This window comes from Poecilia reticulata, linkage group LG23, assembly GCF_000633615.1.
Source record: "Poecilia reticulata strain Guanapo linkage group LG23, Guppy_female_1.0+MT, whole genome shotgun sequence".
NCBI lineage: Eukaryota > Metazoa > Chordata > Actinopteri > Cyprinodontiformes > Poeciliidae > Poecilia > Poecilia reticulata.
Genome location: NC_024353.1, coordinates 9,828,756 through 9,852,045, shown reverse-complemented (window position 1 = coordinate 9,852,045; position 23,290 = coordinate 9,828,756). Strand labels below are relative to the sequence as shown.

General features: G+C 39.6%; 5 protein-coding genes across 6 annotated transcripts; 1 reads left to right on the top strand and 4 right to left on the bottom strand.

Moving 5' to 3' along the window:
• Positions 1–190: 190 nt before the first annotated feature.
• On the bottom strand, positions 191–7,745 carry prdm4 (PR domain containing 4). Its single transcript, XM_008401093.1, has 12 exons — positions 7,565–7,745; positions 7,347–7,436; positions 7,080–7,195; positions 6,078–6,266; positions 5,181–5,984; positions 4,262–4,411; positions 3,625–3,743; positions 3,456–3,541; positions 3,254–3,381; positions 2,253–2,801; positions 1,117–1,285; positions 191–1,029 (listed from the first exon to the last, which is right to left on the bottom strand). Exons 3-12 carry the CDS (start codon positions 7,192–7,194, stop codon positions 669–671), a joined length of 2,670 nt encoding a protein of 889 aa, XP_008399315.1. The 5' UTR covers position 7,195; positions 7,347–7,436; positions 7,565–7,745; the 3' UTR covers positions 191–668.
• A 4,031-nt stretch (positions 7,746–11,776) lies between these two features.
• Positions 11,777–15,112, bottom strand: LOC103459492 (galactose-specific lectin nattectin-like). Of its 2 annotated transcripts, none has more exons than XM_008401097.2 (2): positions 14,807–15,112; positions 11,777–12,696 (listed from the first exon to the last, which is right to left on the bottom strand). In XM_008401097.2, exon 2 carries the CDS (start codon positions 12,630–12,632, stop codon positions 11,928–11,930), a length of 705 nt encoding a protein of 234 aa, XP_008399319.1. In that variant the 5' UTR covers positions 12,633–12,696; positions 14,807–15,112; the 3' UTR covers positions 11,777–11,927. The 2 variants fall into 2 exon arrangements, with proteins under 2 accessions (XP_008399319.1, XP_008399318.1); XM_008401096.1 differs by lacking the exon at positions 14,807–15,112 and adding an exon at positions 13,056–13,167.
• An 88-nt stretch (positions 15,113–15,200) lies between these two features.
• LOC103459491 (CD209 antigen-like protein E) lies at positions 15,201–16,525 on the bottom strand. The gene is made up of 2 exons (XM_008401094.2): positions 16,399–16,525; positions 15,201–16,090 (listed from the first exon to the last, which is right to left on the bottom strand). The coding sequence occupies exons 1-2, from the start codon at positions 16,440–16,442 to the stop codon at positions 15,313–15,315; spliced, it is 822 nt and encodes a 273-aa protein (XP_008399316.2). The 5' UTR covers positions 16,443–16,525; the 3' UTR covers positions 15,201–15,312.
• A 594-nt stretch (positions 16,526–17,119) lies between these two features.
• Positions 17,120–19,905, bottom strand: LOC103459543 (low affinity immunoglobulin epsilon Fc receptor-like). Its single transcript, XM_008401188.2, has 2 exons — positions 19,758–19,905; positions 17,120–18,970 (listed from the first exon to the last, which is right to left on the bottom strand). Exons 1-2 carry the CDS (start codon positions 19,820–19,822, stop codon positions 17,935–17,937), a joined length of 1,101 nt encoding a protein of 366 aa, XP_008399410.1. The 5' UTR covers positions 19,823–19,905; the 3' UTR covers positions 17,120–17,934.
• Positions 19,906–19,999: 94 nt separating this feature from the next.
• Positions 20,000–22,756, top strand: LOC103459493 (achaete-scute homolog 4). Its single transcript, XM_017302672.1, has one exon. It carries the CDS (start codon positions 21,548–21,550, stop codon positions 22,052–22,054), a length of 507 nt encoding a protein of 168 aa, XP_017158161.1. The 5' UTR covers positions 20,000–21,547; the 3' UTR covers positions 22,055–22,756.
• The last annotated feature ends 534 nt before the right edge of the window (positions 22,757–23,290 follow it).

Sequence of the window (23,290 nt, the reverse complement as noted above, 5' to 3'; positions counted from 1 at the left end):
CAGAAATAGCGTTAAATATTAAATAAAATTAAATTAGCGCTAAATATTACAAATATTACAAAAGCTGAGAACCGTCGATTTCTCACACAGATTAGAGGTCATATTTTCAAATATCTTAGGTTAATAGTCTATTTTTAAAATTAAGAACAGACAAGTGTAATAAGTATAAATATTCAGAGGAAAAGTCAGTTTGTTAAACTGGTATGATTTAATGTCAGTTTGGTATTCAGTTATTTGTGGCGTGCTTGTTGTTCAATGTCGTTAATTGCAAATCAATCAACCAACCAATTGATAAATGACAACTCTATCTGCATTCTTGTAAGCACCAGCAAAATGGCAGATTTAATATAAAAAAGTTGGTGTAACAAGGACACACAAGAATTTATCTGATGAAAAAAAAAGGCAATTCCTGCAAATCCAACAGGAAAAAACTAACTGGAGAAATAGATATTAAACAACAAGTTGGGCATAAGAAACATAATTTTACAGATACGACAAATACYGTAGCAGCATTGATATGGCAAWAGAAAATTCAAAGAATTTTYATGTCATGATATAAAATGTGGCATTGGTTTGACACAGGTCGTTTTAGAAGTATGCGGTAAATCAGATAAGTAATAGTACAGTAAATAAATAAATAAATCAAATCATCTCAAGAGGCACTGTCTTCAATGAGGAGGGGACAGGGACTTTTCAGAATTATAACCTCCAACATCTAAACCATAGTCCTCATCATTCAGTTCATCTCCACCTCTCCTCCCTCTGCTGTCCTCTTCTTCGTCATCCTCCTCATCCTCTTCTTCCTCCTCCTCTTCCTTGAAAACGTTCTCTTCCTTTCGAGTCGTTCTGTCCCTCTTGGGCCCTTTGCAGATCTTGAGGTGACGCGTGAGGTGGTATTTAGTAAGGAAAGCTTTGTGGCACTTCTCGCAGACAAAGTCTCTCTTGCCCTCGTGAGAGTTCATGTGTTTTTTCAGGTGGTTGGTTTTCAGGAAGTGCTTGTTGCACTTTGTGCACTGAATCTGACGCTCACTGTCAAAACATGGGAATAAATAATAAGGTATTTAATATAAAGAAAAACCAAAACATGAAAACAAAAATGAAGAAAATAACACGTACTTTGTGTGAGAGAACATGTGTTGTCTCAGGTCTTGTTTCCTGATGAATGATCTGTCGCAAAGGTCACACTTGAGCTTCTCTGCGCCGGTGTGGATGAGCATGTGGGAAGCCACGTGAGATTTCTGAGTGAACGACTTCCCGCAAACTGTGCATTTGTAGTTCTTCTGACCTGTCCAGACAGAAAAAGGTAGGCGATGTATTCAGGATTGCAGTTATTACCGGTGCTTCACCGAAGGACAGCTTAATTGTAACATCCTTTCCTTACCCTAAATGAAGGTTAGTATGAGAAGTTAGCCAGTGACGAAAACAAACGTTATCCAGCAAACTGGCAATACATTTCCACTTTCACATAGATGCAGAAAAACTTGCTGTAGGAGCCATTTTCCCCATTTTTCTTTTGGTTAAATCTTAGAATTTAAATTGTTTAGTTTATTCTTATTGTTTATTTCTTAATTTATCATTAGAATTTTTGTTTAATTTGCTGTTTAGAATAAGTTGTTTTGATTAGGAATTCACTTAATTAGTTAATTAATTTCAGGTTGGGATGTGGGTATTTCACGGTATAAATAGGTGGGTCTTAGGTAGCATATTATGCACGTGGGTGGTCATAAGGTTTTTTACCAGCCTACAGAATCAGCCAAAGAATAAAACCAAAGAACTATATTTTGACTTTTGATCCTTTTTTTTGCTGCGTAAACCAGAATCCACGGTGCATCAGGTGACTATTTGAGTTTGATTCACCTTTTCTTTAGATCACCTTTGAGTTTTGAGTTTTTTGATTTTTGAATTTAAGTTTAGAGACAAATGGTCACTACACTTGCCAAGCTGGCAGGTGATATGTTAGCAGATAGTTAGCAGTAGCCTCAACCGCCTCGAGTCACAGAGTGTAAAGACAATTTTTCTTTTGCTAGACAAAACAGTCTTGCAAGAAAAGAAACACTACACATACAAGACCAAATTTCAGACCTGTTATTAATGTATTTAATGCCAAATTAATAATAAAAAAAAGAAATGCAAGACATTTAAGACCTTAATTTTGGATACATAATTTAGGACTTTGCGCAGACACCCAGCGCAAGGAAAATAAAATTCGGTGAAACTGGGTAACTCGATGCTCGACAAAATCCTCACAGTACCTGTGTGAATCTTGAGGTGCATCCTGAGGTTGCTGGGATCGCTGAACGCCTTGCTGCAGTACTCGCACTTGTGAGGCTTCATACCTACGTGCCCCATGAAGTGCACGTTCAGCTTCGTGGAAGTGATGAAAGCCCGAGAGCACATGCTGCACTTGAACTTCTTCTCCCGCACGCTGCCCTGGCCTCTTCCCCTGGAGGCGACGCTGTTGGAGTTCCTGTTAGCGCTGCGGCTATCGCCGTTTGCTTGTCCCGCGGCGGGGTTGCTACAAGGCCAGGGGGAGGACGAGGCGCTGGAGCTGCCGTTGAGCAGCTTCTCCTCGGGTGGAACGTGCTGCGGCTGCTGTGACTGCAGCTCTTGGTGCTGCTGAGGTGGTGCCGGCTGCTGCTGCTGCGTCTGGGCGTGGTCCTGCAGCGATGGGCTGTGGCTGTGCACAGGCTGGTTATGGCTGTGGTTGCTGCTATGGCTGTTGAGGTGAGACTTGAGCTCGGAGAACGATGAGCACTCTTTGCCACACTGGCAGATCTGGCCGTCGGGGACCTGAGGAACACCTGGAAGAACAAAAACGGTCATCAAGTTCTCAGTCCAATGAGCTTTTCTTTTTTTTTTAATCGAAAACCTAAAGCTCTCTATGAATCAGTGGGAGATATCTCTGCAGTGAGCAGGAACCTAGACAGCTACACTTTTCTCACAATAAAATTTAGGCGCTTTTCAAACAATGTGGTTTGAATTTGAAGTGTTTTCAAGGACTTTATACAGAAGTCAAGCTCTTTTCAAGCCTTAAACATGCCCAACTGAAATTCAATCACGTTCAAGGATTTCAAGCACCCATATGAACTCTGAACCTGGGAAAAAAGATGGACACAAGAAAAAAAATAAAGAATGACAAGTGTCAATCGTTTTTCTTTCTCTGAAATCAAATCCCACGCTTTCCCAGATGGTGATGAAACCCTGTCATAAATCTCTACTGGCTCAGCCACTCATAACCACGTTGTCTCCTCACCTATCAGCCTGCAGTAGTCTCGGCTGTAGTAGAAGAGCAGCTCCTGGTCGGGGTGAATCTCTGTGGTCGTACAGAAGAACAGCTTCCCGTTGGCAGGGTACGCCACCAGATTTTGCTCTTCGTGGGTCCTGAAACACCAAAACGTTGCATTTGGTTTGTAACGTTTTCCGCCTCCTGCGCGTGGGAGTGATCGGGAACCTACCTCGCCTTGCGCACAAACATCATCCAGTTGCACTCGTTCTCATCGGTCGTCACGATGTAGAATTCCAGCACGTTGTTGTGGTACATCTACGGCGACGGACATGCATTTCCATTCGTTATTTTTGACGTAAAAAGCGTTGGTGGATTTAGACAGCTGCGCGTCAACAGACCTTCCAGATCTGAGGCGTGTCCTTTTCTGGCCAATCAGAGAGATCCACGTTGCTGCAGTGCTGCCCCACCATTGGCCCGAAGCAGGTTCTCTGGGGAATGACATCCCGTGCAAACACTCCTGGAAAACATGTTGGGAAACATTTGATAATATTACAATAAATTGCTAAAACTTACAATAGGGCTGGGTGATAAATCGATTTTATTGATTAATCCAATTTTTGGTTTTGAAGATTAAATTTTTTGGAAGATCTGGATTTCTTTTCTTTTTTTTTTTACATCAATGCACTGCTTGTTTCCATAGTTATGAGTGACCTTTACAATTCTAGAAGATTTTTTTCATTAAAATGACTTTATCCTGTTCATTTTCATAAATTCTTCGGGCAAAAACGCACTTTCTGCTAATAATATTGATTATCTTTACAATGAATCCAAAAAATTTGTAGCTTTGTACTAAACAGTTTGTCACGCAACTCAGAAATGATCATTTGAAATAAAAGCCACTTTTTGAAAATATTTTCTGTCACTTGAAATTTCTTTTTAAATAATTTATTAAAATCAGAAATCAAATCTGAATGTGGAGATTTTATTTTTAAGCCACATCGCCCAGCCGTAGCTGAGGGGTGTCTGATCTCTTACCAAGCGGTTCGTCGGTTACAGAGATGCGAAGGCAGAGCGGACGCGGCAAAGAGAGGCGAGCCCGGCTTTGGATCGGCGCGTCGGGGATGAAGGTGACCGGACCGTGCTCTGGACAGTCAGAGGCGTATGAGCGCTCACACAGTGTGCACCCTGAGGAGAAATCAGCAGAGATCAGTAGATGTCAGAACTGTACCTTTGAATGTTTCAAATTGTTAATTTCACGATTCGTACACTTTTTCCCACCCCACAGTAAAATTCAAGCATTTTTAAAGTAAGTAAAGTAAGAAAATGTTATGTTTTGAAATGTCTGTCACACACCCTACACACCCGACAGGTCCCAGAACGAAACACTACCTTAGCAAAAATTCCCCAATTCCAATAACTAGAGCAGAAAATGTAAGACCATCTTTATTTCAGTAACAGATCAATAAGTCATTGAGTGATTAGGAATAATAAATAATTATTACATTAAAACAATCCAAACAAATTGTGTTAAGGTAAATTACCTTCCTGCTCAAATTAAATGCTTAAACATAATCGACAAAAAAAAGTTTTAAAAAAATTTTATTGCTCAGTTTTCTGGCATTTCACAAAGAGAAATAGTTTTGGTCCCTCCTACCTAAACTAAAACAAGAAAAGTGTCTGATTTAACTTCAGGCAGTGGGAAAGAAAATGTGCATGTCTTTTTATTAGGTACCTGGTTTCAACTGAAAGTAACATTTTCCAAATGTAGGCTTTTAATCAAGCGTTAGACTGCACTTTTTTTTTTACAAAACTATGAAGTTCCGATATCAAGCACTTTCAAGGACTTTATACGGAAATAAAGCACTTTCCAAACCCAGGATTTCAAGCACCCGTACGAACCCCGTGTTTGTTTCTGATCTTAACAAGTCGATTTTAATCATCCGCTTATACTCACAGATGGAGCAGGGGGCGTCCATGTTCTCCTTGCTGGGAGCCGGATCCTCCAGCTGCAGGGTGGAGTTGACGAGGACCAGGTTGTTCTCGGGGCCGAGGGCCACCTCGGCGGTGATGGAGGACACGTTGACCGCCTCCAGCCCCATCCCCGAGTGTCCGTGGAGAGACACGGGCTCCAGCTGGCCGGGGTTGGACATGGAGCCGGTGAGCACCACGCTCACCACGCTCGGGTTCATCTCTCCGCTCCCGTGGAGCTGCTCCCCGAGCCCCCCGTTTCCACCACCACCACCTCCTCCTCCCCCGCCTCCTCCGCCCCCAGCACCTCCCGTCCCGGAGCTTCCCACTCTGCCTCCCAGGTGGTCCGGTTCCATCACCACAGGCAGCTCCAGCACGGGGGGCCCGTGGAGAGGCATCACCCCGCCGGAGGAGTTCAGACCCTCGTGAGGCTGAGGCTGCCGTCCTCTGCCGAGCTGCTGGGCATCAGATACCGCCACCGCCACCACCCCGTCCATGCTGGCTAGCTCCTCCCCCATCCGGTCAGGAGACAGCGGGCTGTTAACACGTGACTCCATTGCCAGCCCCGTGGAGTCCAGCTCATGAGGGCCGGCCTGGTGAAGGTCTGCCTGACCGCTGACCTGCCTCGAGTCCAAGGGCACCAGGCCCTGCTCCAGAGGGCCCCCAGGCCCGCTGTAGGGGTCCAGACTGGAGGGATTGTTGCTGGCCACGGACAGTGTCCCGTCCATGTTGAGGCTGCTGGGATGAATGTACTGAGGAGGTGGACGGTCTGCCAGGTAGGACAAAATTCCTTATAAAAAGAAAGAGACAGTGGATACTGGGATGAAATATGAGTTACTGTTTGGTTTTTATGTCTAATAACAGATACAAATCACAAACCCACCTGGCAGTAGGTGTCGGAAGTAGCTGCTCTCCAGGTGGGGATACGGCGGAGGAGGCAGGGAGTAATTCCTCTCAGGCAGGCCGCACATCACCCCTCTGTCACTGAGAGGACCCATGGGCAGCATCAGGGACAGAGCAGAGGGGAGGGAGCCGAGGGACGGGCCCAGACTGGGGATGGCCACCGGCATGCCTGAGAGAAACAAACATGCGAACGAACAAGGCTCAGACAGAAATAAATACATTAAATTAAATGACGAGAATAAAGTCATAATACTACAATAAGTCATAATATTTCAAAAGGTCATAATATTACCAAAAATAAAGTCATAGTATAACAAGAAAAAAAGTCATACGAGAATAAAGTCATAATAATATGAGAATAAAGCCACTGTACTATGGGAATAAAGTTATAATACAAGAAGTAGTAATACTTCAAGAGTAAAGTCCCAATATTACCAAAATAAAGTTGTAGTGATATGAGAATAAAGTTGTACTATTATGGAAATAAAATTGTACAAGATTAAAGTCATAATACTAGAATAGCCAAAATATAACTAGGATAAAGTCATAGTAATATGACAATAAGGTCATATTATTATGAGGATAAAGTCGAAGGAATTACCTGAATAAAGTCATAACACTACCATAACATTACTTTATTCTGTTAAAATTGACAAAATAAAGTCAGAATTTTAGGAAAACTCCTAAAACAAGGAATGTTGAGCATCTTGTCAAGTTATACTTTGGTATCCATTTTACCATTAATGAAACACTTCAACTGTCAACACATCAGCATCAGATTATTATCAGTAGCAGGCTGTGACTATATTTTTGTTTTACTACTGCAACTTTATTCTCTGAATTTTACAACTTTATTTTAAAAAAAAACTATTTTATTTCTTTACTTTTCTTGGCAATAGTGGCAATATATTGAGCTTTAATCCGTGCTTATACTGATTTAAGGATGTCAAACAATCTTTGACTCGATAAACTGTTTCCATACCTGGGGTGGGGATGGGATTGTGAGTGGGAGAAGTGGGCAGACCCAGGTGGCTGGCACTCACTGAGGGCACACTCAGCTGGTCCATGCCCACAGGACTCAGGTTCATGTCATTCATCCTGAAGAGTCAACATCAGAGTCAAGCGACCCAATTGACCTCTTTAATTACAATTGTCATCTTTTACAGATGTTTCAGTCCAAATTTAGCTGTGTCCATGTCTACATTTCTTTATGAAACTGCAGGATGAATGTGTAGCCTTTGTAGCTTACCTGAATTCAACAACTGCTGTCCCTTTAAGAATCCAACGCGACTGCTACATGTCTCCCCTCAACTTAAATATGAACGTCTCCAGGGTACCTCTGCGACAAATGAGAATAATAATCGCCGTTTTAGTGAATAACGACAAGAGGTGACAATGTAGCTCCTTAGCCGTAAAAACACCAGCTCTGGTTTTGCTTTTAAGCTAGCGTTAGCCTTGAAAACTTACGTCTTCGCAGCACATAAAAACGGAGCAGGCTGATGAGTTTCCACCAAACAGAAACTTGGCTATATCGTCACATGGCTGAAAAAGCTGTATCCTTTCGGAAATGTTGCTAATTTGTCGAAATGGAACGACATAATAACACAAAACCTCCATGAACGGGGCCATGACAGCAACTTTGCCTCTATTGCGCATGCGCATTCTAATTTTTTTCACACACGCAGTTTGACGTCGGTTTATGTTAGTGGTTATAGAGAGCCATAGAATGGGAAATAAATAAATGAGTAATTGGCATCTTTATTCCCATTTATACATGAAATGGCTCTCCATAGTACAGTGCTAATAAAAATATGTAAACGTGCAATTTCTTATACTCAGACATATGTGCAAATTCATTAACACTTAATTATGAATGGTATCAGTTTGGGTTAGTTTTTATATATTACATGCGTAATTATTATTTTCTAAAGCTAATATACTATTAACGTATAAAATCAACCACAAATGTTGAAGTAATCTCAAATTGTTCTTCTTCGCTTCCTATTAACAGTAATTGGCCTGTTGTTCCACTAGATGGAGCCATTCGGTTTAAATATAGTTAGGACAGTAAATTTTGCAACTCTGATATAGGACGTCTGAAAACGTAAAAATATAACTGTAACAAAAATCTGCATAATTGTAGAGAACCTCAGCCCACTGGCTGCAATGTTGACACGTTGAGATGCCGAGACCTGAATTCTGAAGATAGCCTTCCACATCGGGTTGATGGGGCAACAGGTCCAGAAGGGAACCACAGGCATCTCTCCCAGGCCAGACTAGACACATAAACCATCTTCATCAGTTCTTTTTAAATCCTGAATGGTATTCAAAAGCAATATAATTATTATTAATAATAATGTCACTAAAAGCTGCTACTGCTGCTCATCTGATGGAGACATAAGAGAGAAGCTACAATTCTTTTAAAAACAGATATAAACATTTGTTTACCAGTTGGTTAAATAGTTAGAATACAAGAAAAGTGAAAAACCAACAGACTCATAACCAGTTTACAGGAAAGCATAGAAATGGACTMATTTATCTCCTTCCTGGCCATCAGTAATGTGGGCTGCTGATGCTGTGCTGCTGTTGGTGTCGAGCAGAAAAAGCTGGAAGACGTTACGTTCTGTTCTGTTGTTCACGTTTCTGCGTCGTACAGAACAAATGTGTTCGAGTGGGTCGTTTACAACCCATCAAATATGGAGCGGCAGCAGCATCGTTTCTTTGGGATCATCCTTTATTCTATTTCTATGCTAACGTGTAAAATTATTAAACCAAAATTATTTCTTTGCTCTTCTCCATGCAGGCTAAATTTCTTGTCGCAATTTGCAACAGCAGCAGCAGCGAATGTCTGTAAGTTACATTTAATTTTACTTTTAAGATATTTTTAAGTCAAGTATGATTCAAAATTTTAAACCTGATATAATAATGAAAAATCCAACTTAAATTAATGGTTTTAATATACCACTGTCAATCTAAACTTAATATTTAACCATTAAGATCCTTGTTTTAATCCCTAGCCTCCAAAAATATACCCTTCTTAAGTCCGTCATGGCGCCTCGAATGATTAAGTGACGCAGTTGCAAAGTTTTAATAGTTTGAGTCATGCAGAACTGATTTGATCGTTTCCATAGCAATGATCAGAAGCAAGACGTTCCCCCAGAACTACAGTGAGCTCATTGTAACTCATCTATGACAAAGATCAAAGAACTTCTGAGGTTATGAATGCTTGGCTCTCAAAACAAGGTTATTCCCAAGCATCTCTTCGTTAGCGATCGCTGTCTTCAAGTACCTTTATTTACAATGGAGCAAATTGCGTTCAAAACAATTTTTTTTCCTATAACTTTTGGAGCCGGATTTTTCGGGAGTAAGAAAGTTATTCAATAAGTTGCTTCCTGATATTAAATTTGATATCGCTAGTTACGAGGATGACACCGAATATGACGAGTTCGATGAATATTTGTTTAAGCCTTCATCCAAAGTGAGAAGATCAACTAATCAGAATGTACATTTAGCTTCCCCGGCTGGGGGAGTTTATGGTCCAACAGGACACACAAAACTAACAGATTATGCAGACCATTCTGATAGAGAAACGGGAGATGAGGACAATGATTTCCCCAGTCCCCAAAAAGTGCATCGMCTGAGGAGGRTTGGAGCGATCAGAAGGAAATCAAGACGTCCCAAAACTCAACCAGAGGTCTGAGAAAAGCAGCAAAAAAAGACTGGACCCATCAAGTCCCAAAAGAGCAAACTTCCCCGGCTGGGGAAGTCTCTTGATGGGTCTAGTCTTCTAATGCCACTTTTGTCGTCCTAGGGAGTGATTTGGCCGATCTTCCAAAAGAGCTAACTCTCCCGGCTCGGGACGTTTGCTCTGGAAAGAAGAGACCTGACTATTAAACCTCAACTTGTGTGCTGCAGAAAAGGGCAAGAGAAGAGAATATCTACAATGTTCGATCTCCCAACTAATTCGAATTTGCCGCCTGCTGAGCTTGCGATCAAAGGAATTGAAATTCTTGACCGTCATCTTGACCGACACCATGTTACATCTGTAGCGCTCCCCCAGATTTTTAGTATGGCAGAGATCTTAGTCAGCATGTTTTTTTCCCCTGGGTTTTGGCATTGGATATTTGATTACCTCAGGAATGAGGAACAGTTTTGACAAACTATTTTCTGGTAGCAATTGAGTCCCTCCCAGATGAGCGAGCTTCTCATCCCATCTCTAAGGGAGAGAGCCCAGACACCCCACGGAGAAAACCCATTTCAGCTCTTGGGACGTGGAATGTCCCAAGAGCCGAATAATTAATAATAATTAGTTATTTAATTCAATTATATAATTTAATTAACTAATAATCAAATTATTATTTAATAATATTATTGTTGTAATAATATTTATTATGATAATATTTATAGTATTTATGATAATATTCATGATAATATAGATAATATTTATGAGAACATAAATATTTATATTCTCATACTTATTATTTATATTCTATATTCTATATTATTATATATATTATATAAATAATACACTTTATATATTTTTATATATAAATAATATATTTGTATATAATAAACACATATTTATATATAATAAATCATTATCATTAAAAAGCACTGTACTATTATGATTAAAAAACAATAGCAATATTATATAAAATTACATAACAGTTATATTATAACTTTGTTATTATAACTTAATAACAACATTAAATTATAAAATTTTAACTTGTCATTATTACTATTGTTTTTTTAATAATAATAATAGTACTAATAATATTCCCACAAAAAATCTGAATATCCAGTCCATTACAGTTTTATGTTTTTATGGCTTGACTTTTGCGTCAAGACAAAAGTAAAAAAAAAAGGTCAAACAACCCGAACAGGCGATCAACTCTAAACCACTCGCACATTTTTACTCTCCGTCTGTCTCTGTCATTTCAGCACACCCGTTGCCATGGCAACCTCCTGCGCTCCACAAGCCGACCAGAGATTATGTTAAAAACATAACATTCAGTCCATTACGATATTAGGTTTGCAGGCTTGATATTTATTTTTTGCGATCATTAATAAACCTCTCATGAACACAGCGGTAGTTGATTAGTTAATTTTAAACTCCTGCTGGTAATGGAACCGAAACGCACAGATTTGAACCTTGTTGAAACAATAATTACTGAGATTATTATTTTTGTTGGGTCATTAATTTGAGCGCGTCTTGTTGATTTTTTTTTTTATTACTATTGTTGTTCTTTAATAAAGTTAATAACGTTTTAAGCGAGTCAGAGGAGGACGTGCTGCTCTCAGCCTCCTGGCTGCTTTCAGTTTGTCACCTAAAGCCGAGATCGACTCAAAACCTTCCGCGATCGACGTGTTGCACTGCTGCTCTAGCAAAGCACGAACAGTTCAGAAAAGGGGAAAAAAATTATTTCTTAACTGATTAAGTCTGTTTTAGATTGTTCTTGAAAAACTAATCAGTCACGGCTGATTAGTGGGTGAACTCACGGCTGCACTGTGAACCCATTGATGTTTTACAGCCGCTCCTCTCTTGCAGGTACCGCTTCCCCCGCTGAATCTTTTAGGGGTACGCAGTACCCTGCCGTACCCCCTTACTTTCACCCCTGCTCGCCACACACTGTGAATTATCAATAGAAATCTGGACTTTGACTTTCTTTGACAAAACAGTCTTTTTCAAATTCTAAAAGGTTTTATTCCAGGATTGACATGTTCTTAGTACCAAACGCAGCCGCACAGCCTGATGTTGCCCTCACAACATTTCAGTCTTTCTGATATATGTTCTTTCATGTCTCTGGTTTAGAACAGGACTTCGTCCATCCTAGGCCAAAATCAGAGCATCAGTCTCACAGATGTAGTGACGTTTCCCTGCACAACTAATGTCATCCCAGCTGTTCATCCAGCCCTCAGGTCCCGCCGCATCCGGCGGTAGAATGGACACGCAGTCCAGACCGGCCTGCTCAGTGTCCCGGGTAGCTACGGAGTTGTTGGGCTTGCCAGGTCTCCAGAATCGGACATCAAGTTTGAGTTTGTCTCCATTGACCCAGAAGAAGCTTCCTTCCTTGACCAAGTCCTGCAGTCCGATCCACGCTGAGTGGAAGTTTGTGTCGGGATTTGCCTTTTTAAACTGGAACGTCAGGTTCGTCAGGAACGCCTGATCTTCCGCGTTGTGGACCATAGCTAGGTCCCCCTTGTGGTGGAGGCAATCGATGCGAGCATTTTCCCATTCCTTATCCACGTCGGACAGGAAGAAGCACCGGGAAGCGTGCTCCTTCCACCCCGGCAGGCAGCGGGAGCACTGCAGCGTGGACCGGTCACAAAGATCCCAGATGTAGTCGAGCCGCTTGGAGAAACTGATTCTGTGCAGTTTATCGGCGTTGTCCGCTGCAAGCTGCATCTGCTCTAGACTCGTCCTCAAGTCTTGGTTGTTGACAAACTCACGAATGAAGAGTGCCATCAGTGTGGCAACGAGCCCGCTCAAAATTCCGATCACAACAAAATACCAGTTGGGTTTCCATTTCTTCATAGAGATGCTGCATGTTCGGTTCCCAGGTGCCTGGACAAGTTCTGGAGGTGTGTAGCTAGCAGACCTGACCACAGACACACGCAAAAAAGGGAGAATCAAGTTATCCGGATGTAGTTAAACAATCTACCTAAGTGCCCTTAAAATATTTCCACATTTTGCCACAAAATGACAATGCGATATAAATCAACACAAATCTGTTCGTGAAGTGGAGGCGAAGTAAAAAAAAAAAACAACAACAACAAAAAAACTGGTCCAAATAGTGCAAATAAAAAGCAGCTCTTAAATGTCCAATCTGAGATCTCTGAAATAATTATGCAGCCCATGCTATTTCATAGACAGTTATATTTTGCCTCTTTACCAACTAATATAATAAATCAATATATCTGCTGTTCCTTCATCAATATCCTGTAATTCCATCCTTACCTGTGAAGCATTATAGCGTTTCTTAAATATGTGAGCAATGTCATGGCATGGGTCTGTTGACTTTGGCAACATACATTTGAGACCTGGTGATTTTAAATGGACAAAAATTCACATGTTTTAAATGAAAACAAGGGAGTGTGGTTTCCATAGCAATCTCTCCGTGTCCTGCTGCTGAATCATTGGGGAACAAAAAAATAAATAAATCATCGTTACCTTTTCTTTTTTCTTATTGTGATATGTAACAAATACAGGTGTTAGAAATTGGTATGCAACAAAGGCAAAAGAAAAAAGAAAAGGAGAAACAGGAAAAGAGTCCAGTGTGGTACTTAGGTATTTGTAGTGTTGGCATGATAAAGGAAAAAGGAAGATGTTAAAATTAAATCAAAACAAAAGTTAAATTGGTATTTATTCATTCATTTATTTTTTGTATATTCCCCAATCTCCAGCGGCCAACCCCAGAGCAGAATGACGAAATACTTAAGCTGACATTATTATCAGTGATAATAAAAAAAAAAACAGTAACAACAATAATAACTATGGTAATATTCAACAATAATTGAAGAACAAACACAAAACATAATGAGTTGAATTGATTCAGTGCAAGAAAATATCGTGAATGTGTGAGTGAAGTTAAACAATAATATGTTATGTCTACCCAGACACCGATTCTGAAAAACATTGATTTAATTAATTAATCAATGAATTAATTAGCAGGTGATTTGTTGTTGGGCATTTTAAAAAGTCCGTTATGAAGGTCACCTGGTGAGAGTGAATCTGTAGCGTGTTAATTTGTTCATTAGATAAATGAGGAAGATCTTTTCCTTTTAAGAAGGATTCTATTTTATTATCTTTTGGATTATTATCTGGTGTGCATAACTGAATACAAAAAGATTTAAAGATACTGTTAATTTATTGAGGGTCCTGAGCTGTTTCTTCAGCTGAATTTAAAATAGCTGACATGGTGGATTTTTCTTTTTTATATATATTATAACATTTGTAGAATTGTTAATAGGGGAGGGAAAAAAATTATGAAAAAAGGACGAGTCATCTTTATTTTGTCCACAAATGTTAGCCAGGGCATATGTTACGTTATAAATTACTAGTGATGATTATGAATCTACCGAGAGGATCTACTATAGATTTAATGTAGTTAAAATGAATATTTTGATGTAATAAAATGTAATGTTGATGAATAAATATGACTCTACTGCTTAAGTTTGATACTATCTAATTCTGTATTGGAAAGGTGGGTTTCCTGTAAAAAGCATATGTCTGCTTTCAGCTTTTCCAGGTGAGTGATTATTACAATTTTTGTATTTCCTGTGTTTTAAAGCTGGTTTAAGTTGCTGTATATTTCTTTTTTAGGTTGTTCATTTGAAGATAAATCAGTGCTGGATTGGCATAAATAATATGATCTTATTTGAATGTTGGCGTTTGAATGTATGTAGAAATGATCTACCCCCTATGCATGTGCATAGTGACTGAGAAAGAGAGAGAGGAGGGCAAAAACAGTTGAAACAAACAAAAGCAGTAAATAAAAAATAAAATAAAAAAAAATAATTACGTGGTAGGTGACTGAAGATTAAATTGATTACAAATGGCTGAATGGGGAATACAAATCAAAATCAAAGACTGTGATACAAAGTGATTGACATATATGTCATTTATCGTATACGATAAACGTTTAACAGTTTAGAAAAGCCGCGGTGTCGTTTCTGAATCGCGGTACGCTTCCGTACAAGAACACTGACCTCGATATCTGTCGTTAGTAAGTCGGTGTTGGATTCTCCTGCTGTGTTGCGGGGTTATCGGTCTTAACCATGGTGAAATTGTAGTAGTAGTTATCAATGTAAGCTTCCAGATCGGGAACGTCCTCCGGTGTGTTGCAAATGGTCAGAAAAAGGAATTAAAACGGCAAAGGCATTGAAAAATTCGATGAAGAAGTTTTGTTCATACTGATGAGTGGAAGTACGGCGCCATGACCAATCTTCCCTTCAGGTGAGGTCTGGCGAGCGTACATTTTATTACAGTCAGCTCAGGTCTCTCGGATTGGTGGGAGAGCCTCTGTGGACAATGGTTTAAGTCTCGGCACACACTGAATTATCAACAGAAATCTGGACTTTGATTTTCTATGACAACACAGTCTTTTTCAGATTCTAAAATGTTTTATTCCAGGATTGACATGTTCCAAACGCATCCGCACAACCCGACGTTGCCCTCACAACATTTCAGTCTCTCTGGTCCATCTTCTTCCATCCTAGGGCAAAATCAGAGCATCAGTCTCACAGATGTATTGACGTTTCCATGTACAACTAATGTCATCCCAGCTGTTCACCCAGCCATCGGACCCCACCACATCCGGCGGTATTATGGACACGCAGTCCTGACCATGCCTATCACGGACATTGTCACCGGGATCTGTGTCGTTGTTGGGTTGGCCAGGTCTCCAGTATATGACATTCGGATCGATTTTCTTTCCATTGACCCAGAAGTGGACTCCTTCATTGACCAAGTCCTGCAGCCCGATCCACGCTGAGTGGACGTTTATGCCGGGATTTGCCTTTTTAAACTGGAACGTCATGTTCGTCAGGAACGCCTGATCTTCGGCGTTCAGGACGACAGCTAGGTCCCCCGTGTAGTTGAGGCAATCGATGCGAGCATTTTCCCATTCCTTATCCACGTCGGACAGGAAGAAGCACCGGGAAGCGTGCTCCTTCCACCCCGGCAGGCAGCGGGAGCACTGCAGCGTGGACCGGTCACAAAGATCCCAGATGTAGTCGAGCCGCTTGGAGGACATGAGTTTTTGTAGTTTCTTGGCGCTGTTCACTGCAAGCTGCATCTCCTCTAGACTCGTCATTATGTCTTTCTCCTTGACAAACTCGCGAATGAAGAGTGACATCAGTATGGCAAGGAGCCCGCTCAAAACTTTGATCACAATAATCAAAATTTGACGTTTCTGTTTCTTCTTAGACTCTGCGGTGCGGTTTATTCGGTTCCGAGGTGCATGGGCAAGTTCTGGTGGTGTGTAGTTAGACCTGACAACAGACCAAAAAAAAAAAAAGAAAAAGGAATTAAGTTCAGCTGCAGTGCCCTTAAAATATTTCCACATTTTGCCACAAAATGACAATGCGATATCAACACAAATCTGTTCGTGAAGTGGAGGGGAAGTAAAAATAACTGGTCTAAATGGTGTAAATAAAAAGTAACTCTTAAAATTTGCAATCTCAGATCTCTGAAATAATTCTGCAACCCATTTCATATACAGTTACATTTTGCATCTTAACAACCCAACAATCAATATATCTGCTGTTCCTTCATCAATATCCTGTAATTCCATCCTTACCTGGGAAGCCTTATAGCGTTTCTTAAATACGTGAGCAATGTCATGGCATGGGTCTGTTGACTTTGGCAACATACATTTGACCAGGTGATTTTAAAAGGACAAAAATTAGCATGTTTTAAATTAAAACAAGGGAGTATGGTTTCCATGGCAATCTCTCCGTGCCAGTTCGACGAATCCCGCTGCTGAATCATTGGAGGGAAAAAAACATAAGCAACAACAACAACAAAACACATTATTTTGAGTTTTGATGAATTCAAATAGCACGTAAGATGTGCTACTTCAAAATCGCAATTTTGAATAAAGATGAGTAAATAGAATCAGTTTTCAGGTCCCCCTTGAAAACGAGATCTGGATCTTAATGGGGTTTAGTTAAATAAAGGAAATAAAAAAATAAATAAATGCTGAATTTCATTCAGTAATGGAGAAAAAAGCTATCCAAACTAACCTGAGTCAACATGAAAATGTCAGCCATCTTGTTAAAACACAAAACTGTAATTAAGTCAAACTGAGGCTCTGACATGAAGATATAATCATATTTAATAAATCGGAATGCACTCAAACAAGCCCCATTGTCATATTATGTTATCATTATCACATGAAATGTAAAATAAAAGCTATAGCACCATCTATAAAAAAAGATAATCATCAAAAAACTTCAGAAACAGTAGAAATCAAAGTCCCTGTCATCTATTTAGTCTAGAAAGTGTCACAAAATCATATCTAAGACTTTGGGAGACCAGCAAACCATTTTCTTTCTCCCCTTTATTTGTCATAAAATGGGAAAATTATTCTTTCCAAACTGGCTTTAGTTTATAACATTTTATACAATTATACATCATATACAATTACAATGTTATATTTTATGCAATGTATATATAAAATTTTTCTGTTATGACTTGGATAATAAGTTGCAAATGTTAAGGTTTTACTCCATTGTTTTAATGCAATGGTTTATTGAAGTTTTCGACTTTTCTAACTTCCTGTATCTGGTAGCTGTGCTGAAGGGCAAACACTAGCTTCCTGATCAGGAACAGTTAGCTGGGATTTGGTTGTTGTTAATTAAATCTGTTGTTGTTAATTGTGTATTCCGACATTTGTACATCAAGCATACCAACAGTAGCATTTCTGAATTTTTAATTATTCTGTGTTCTTGTTCGATGCTTTCTTAAAAAAAAAAAAAAAAAAAAAAAAAAAAAAGGGGGGGGAGGTGTAATGAATCGAATAGTCATCTGCATACTGTGTGAACCATACAGGTCGCAATGTATAACAATTCTTAAATTGTTTTTTGCTTTTGCTTCTTCTGTAGTTTTAGATTTTCTTAGGGTATAGACTGAATATGTTTTTAGCTCCATCTACCTTCTCATTATCCCATCCAATCCCAACAGCATGATGCTGTCCCTGCAATCTTTCATTCTGAGCTTTGTCTGCTCAGAGTTTTGTGCTTTTTAACAAGAATGTTGCATTTCAGTCTCTGTGATCCTACTACTTCCTCCCACATGTGTCTTGTCGCCAGATTAAAACAGGACTTCGTCCATCCTAGGCCAAAATCAGAGCTTCAGTCTCACAGATGTAGTGACGTTTCCCATCACAAGTAATGTCATCCCAGCTGTTCATCCAGCCCTCAGGTCCCACCGCATTCGGTGGTACTATGGACACGCAGTCCTGACCGGCCTGATCAGTGTCCCGGGTAGTGATGTCATTGTTGGGCTCGCCAGGTCTCCAGTATATGGCATCCCATTTGATTCTCTCTCCATTGACCCAGAAGTGAACTCCTTCCTTGACCAAGTCCTGCAGTCCGATCCACGCTGAGTGAAAGTTTATGCTGGGATTTGCCTTTTTAAACTGGAACGTCAGGTTCGTCAGGAACGCCTGATCTTCGGCGTTCAGGACAACAGCTAGGTCCCCCTTGTATTTGAGGCAATCGATGCGAGCATTTTCCCAGTTCTTATCCACTTTGGTCAGTAAGAAGCACCGGGAATTGTGCTCCTTCCAACCCCGAATGCAGCGGGAGCACCTCAACGTGGTCCGGTTACAAAGACTCCAGATGTAGTCGAGCCGTTTGGAGGACAGGATTGAACTCTGTTTCCTCTTGTCCTGCTCCAAAAGCCGGATATTATTCTGGAAACTCTTCACTTGGTTCGTCAGCTGCTTGACCTGCTTCTCATACTGATCTCTACTTTGTCCAGCTATCTTCAAGACCCCATTCAGGCGGTTGATTTCCATCTCCAGCACGGTTAAATTGCAAGAAGATTTGTCCCACATCTGGTCATACTCGGCCTTCAGAATGGAGAAGTTTGCCCTGGTTAAGTTCAGCTGTTCTGCAATCAAGTTTTTCTCTTCTAGCAGCCTCTCAGTGTTGATCGCCATCTCCTCTTTGAGTTGCTCTAGACTCATTATCACGTCTTGGTTGGTGTTCCACTCAATAATGATGACCAATACCACCGCGAGGAGGATGCCGCTCAGAATTCCGATCAAAACAATATGCCAGATGAGTTTGAATATCCTCTTAAATTCGACGATGGCAGTGCTTTTGTTCTCAGGTCCATATTCAGGTCTTGAGGGCGTAATAGACCTGACAACACATATAAAAAGAGAATCAAGCTCACTGAGAATGTAGCTAAACAAACTAGTGTAAAGTTGCATTGCCCTCAGAAATGTTCCACATTTTGAAACATAATGATCCTAAACATATTTTAATGAGACAGACCAGGGGTGTCAAACTCATTTTCAATTTGGGCCATATTTGGATGTTCTCAAGGTGCCAGAATGTATTGATAAGACCCCTTAGCAAACTTTTACCATTTAAATAAATAGCTGCCTCTGCATTTGATAAGTATTCAACATCTTATCACATTGATCGGTCTTCGGATTCCGTGATTGTTTTTGTGATTTTTTATGAGTTCTGAGTTTTCAGTTATTTAAACTAAACGTTTTTTTGTGGAGAATTTGCAATAAACTCACAGATACGCATTAGCACAAAAAAAAATTAATTAAAATGCTGGGATTTGCTGATTTTTGCATGAATTTTGCTATTGCGAAAAACTGGAGGGAATGACTGATTTCATATCTGGAGTCTAGAAGGCCACATAAAAAGATATGGCGGGCCTGATTTGGCCCCTGGGCCTCGAGTTTGACACATGTGGACTAGACCAACAACAATCAGTTCAGGGGAAGGAAAAAGGTACTTAGTCTAAATGGTGTAAATTAAACTAGTTCTTACATTTCCAATCCCAAGTTTCTTAAACATCAATTTTGCTACCCAGAGAAATTCACTGACAGTTACATTTTACATCTTACTCTAACGTATAAACTAATATATCTGCAATTCCTTCATAAATATCCAGTAATTCCATCCTTACCTTGGACTCCTAAAATCGGTTCGGAGATATGTGAGTAAATGTACGACCCTGTCTTCATAAGACATTTCTTCTTCACACACTCAGCAGATTGTTGGCCTGCTGACTTTGGCAGATACATTTGACACCAGGTGGTTTAGAAGTCTGAATGTCTTAAATGAAAACAAGCGAGTCTGGTTTTTTTCTGGTATCCATGGCAATCTCTCCACGGCAACTCTATTAATCAGGCAAACTGCTAAATCATTGACAAAACCAAAAAAAAATATTTCTTTTTCAGTTGTGGTGTATTTAAATAACAAAAATGTGCACAATAAGAGGTTTTCAAATGCTGAATTTCATCCAATTTAACCTGACCTTATGTAAAAATGTCATCCAGCTTGTTAAAAAACAAATGACCTGCAATTGAACCCTTTTTAGAAAGCTGAGCTCAATTTCGCAAGACAAACTCAGGCCAGATTATTACCAGACATGAAGATGTACAGTCATATTCAATAAATGAATTAGTGATTTAAGATTTTAGATCATTTGGGTATCTAAAGTACATAACATGACTTTAGACGGGCATAAAATCTTAGCTCATCTTAGCTCATTTGTGGCCAAATGATCTAAAACTTTACATAATTTGCTTTTAGTTTGCAACACAACATAAAGATACAAAATGCAATACATGTCATCCATTTTTTTCCTGGGATAATTAGTTGCAAATATTAAGGCTTATTGACATTTCAACTTTTCTAACTTCCTCTAACCAGTAGCTGTGCTGAAGTGCAAACACTATAGCTTCCTGCCCGGGAACAATTAGTTGGGATTTGGTTGCAGGTTCAGTGTTGTTATTTTCATCTTCATGTATTTCTTCATCAACGATACCAACACCAACACCTCAGCATATTAAATAATTATGTTTAATGTGTTGTTGTTTTTTTATTAAAGAAGGTACAAATAGTTTCAGTAGTCATCTGCATACTGTGTGAACAATACAGATGCCAATGTTTAAAAACTCAAACTTTGAAGTGTTTATTTATTTAGAGTTGGCATAAAAACAAATGTTTCATTAACTTGTAGATATTGCTTAAAAATCTTACAATTGGGCTATGATGTATTTTTTATTTTCTTGCTGTGTTTTTTCTTTCTTTTTTGTAGTTAGTTTGGGATTTTCTTGGATCATGTTGGCATAGAGTAAGTATTTTACACAAGAAAAAGAAATTGCCATCAATTGTATTTCGAATTTATATTTTACAGATTAGACTCTGGGTTTAAAACAGTCATTAGAGGTTATTTTGTGAGCGTAAAAAAAACCCCAAACAAAATTGTGACAAACTTATCTGTCATCTCAAAGAATACCCACATTGGTACACTACAGGGCTTTTCAGTACTGATGAAAGATAAGGTTTGTTGTTTTTTTTTCTTGCAGTTTGTTGTTTTCTCCTTTGCGGTGAGAGTTACTTCCCACTGAGCGGAAGGAAGGACATGTTTTGTAGTTTTATCTCTATCCAAGACCATCTCCGCCCCAGATCACACCCCTACAGGTAAAGCGCCTCAAAGCGCTCAAGTAAGAACTAGCCTGTTTCTATCCCTTCATCCATCAGGAGGAAACTTTTCCTGAAAAGCGTTGGACAGATGAGGAGAGTCTGACAGGGTGAGAAATTAACTTTTGAAAAAAAAGAAGAAAGAAATCTTCGCATTAACTTACCTGAATTGTCCGTGATTTTCCTGTTAACCACAAACGCTAGTTGTTTTTTGTTGTTGTTATTGTTTTTTGTTTCTTCAGAAGCATATCTCATAATAAGGAGTTAATGGAGAATCTATTTGTGCCTCCGCTGGCTCTCCGCGGGATCTCCGTGAACAGCGGCTCCGCGCGCCACAAGGATGCGCTCCGGCTGGGGATGCCCTTCCACATCGACACCGCCTACTTCGACCAGGGGTTCCCCTGCGGGCGGTTGCCCCGCTTCCCCTTCCCCGCTCCCTTCGGCGTGTGCGAGTACTCCTTCGAGCCCGCCTTCATCCAGAAGCGGAACGAGCGCGAGCGGCACCGGGTGCGCTGCGTCAACGAGGGATACGCGCGCCTCAGAGAGCACCTACCGCAGGAGTTTGAGGACAAGCGGCTCAGTAAAGTGGAGACGCTGCGAGCGGCCATTGACTACATCAAGCATCTGCAGGGCCTTTTGAACGTGGACGTCTCCCGGATGGAGATGTCGTACAATGAGGCGCGCGACTGCGAAGCTCTGCGGCGGAGGACAGAGTGCGGAAGTGACGGAGAGTCCAAAGCTAGCATGAGCGACAGCGGGGACAATGTTTACTGAAGATTTCCATAAACTAAAATACAGTTTAGGGAAAGAGATGTAAAAAAAAAAAAAAATGTTTTTTAGAAATGTTAAAAAAGAAAAAAAGAGCCTTATCTGACAAAAAAAGAAAACAAATTCTAAAAGCTGAATACATTTATTCAGTAAAGAAAAAATAGTTTTTATTATCACTCAAGTTGTGCAACACGTCCATAGCATGACAGATCCTTCACCTTATTTTGTGCTGTGCATGAATTTAATAATATGGCATAAATAATAATGGCAAAAATACTTGGTGAGATTTCATGAGCAGCAGTGCTTGTGTTTTTTCTGCTTTTACAAATTAAATAAATGTATTCAAATTTAAATTTAGTTTTAGAAAAATCTTACGCGACTGCATTTTATATACACAACTGTCCACTGAACTTCTCTAAATTTCACCTTAATTTTTATCTCCCTTCACAGTTTCTCTATCAATTTCACGTGACTTTGACTTCGAAATATTAATATAATTTACAGTAAGTTGTTCAAATTGAAAGTTTTCTTTAGACTTAAATCCATCAGGGCCTAACTGTGCAATTATGTCAACATCACAACAGAAAAACATTCTCCTTAAGGAAGACATTTATATTTTGTGTAGGATGCAAAATAAACAAATAATAAACTAATGGCAATTGCAAAAGTTTGTTCAAATTAAGCCAAAACTGTTTTTGTAATATTAAAAAAAATATTTCACACAAAAAGATGGTGCATTTAATCTCCTAAGCAAACTTTAAATGAATAAAGTAGCAATGACAATACTTTTTCTCTAAGCAATGCAAAATGTAACTGGAGAGTAAAAGACAAAAAGAGTTAAAAGTTTAATACTGAATGATTTTTAATGGAATGTTAATTTGTATGCTTCTTGTTTAATAACAGTTAAATTTGATGGTGTCAAATTAAATCTTAAAATTTTGACCAGACATTAATTGAATTGTTAGAAGTGTTGTAGTTGAGAAACTTTACATCTTGCAGCAAGAGTTTAAGTTTGTATCCACCTACAGTTAGCTCAGCCACAGCACTAATGCTAAATCGACTGTCCAACAAGTTGAGCTTCTTAGCGGTGGTTGGTCAGGAAAAGGTTTCCGTACCACTTAGGTAGAACATATTTACTAATGTTTTATGCTTTAGTCATAAACCAAAAGATGCAAATGCATAAGTGAAATGATCATAATAATCAGTAAGAAGTGTGAACTGCTCTAGTACATTATTAAAATT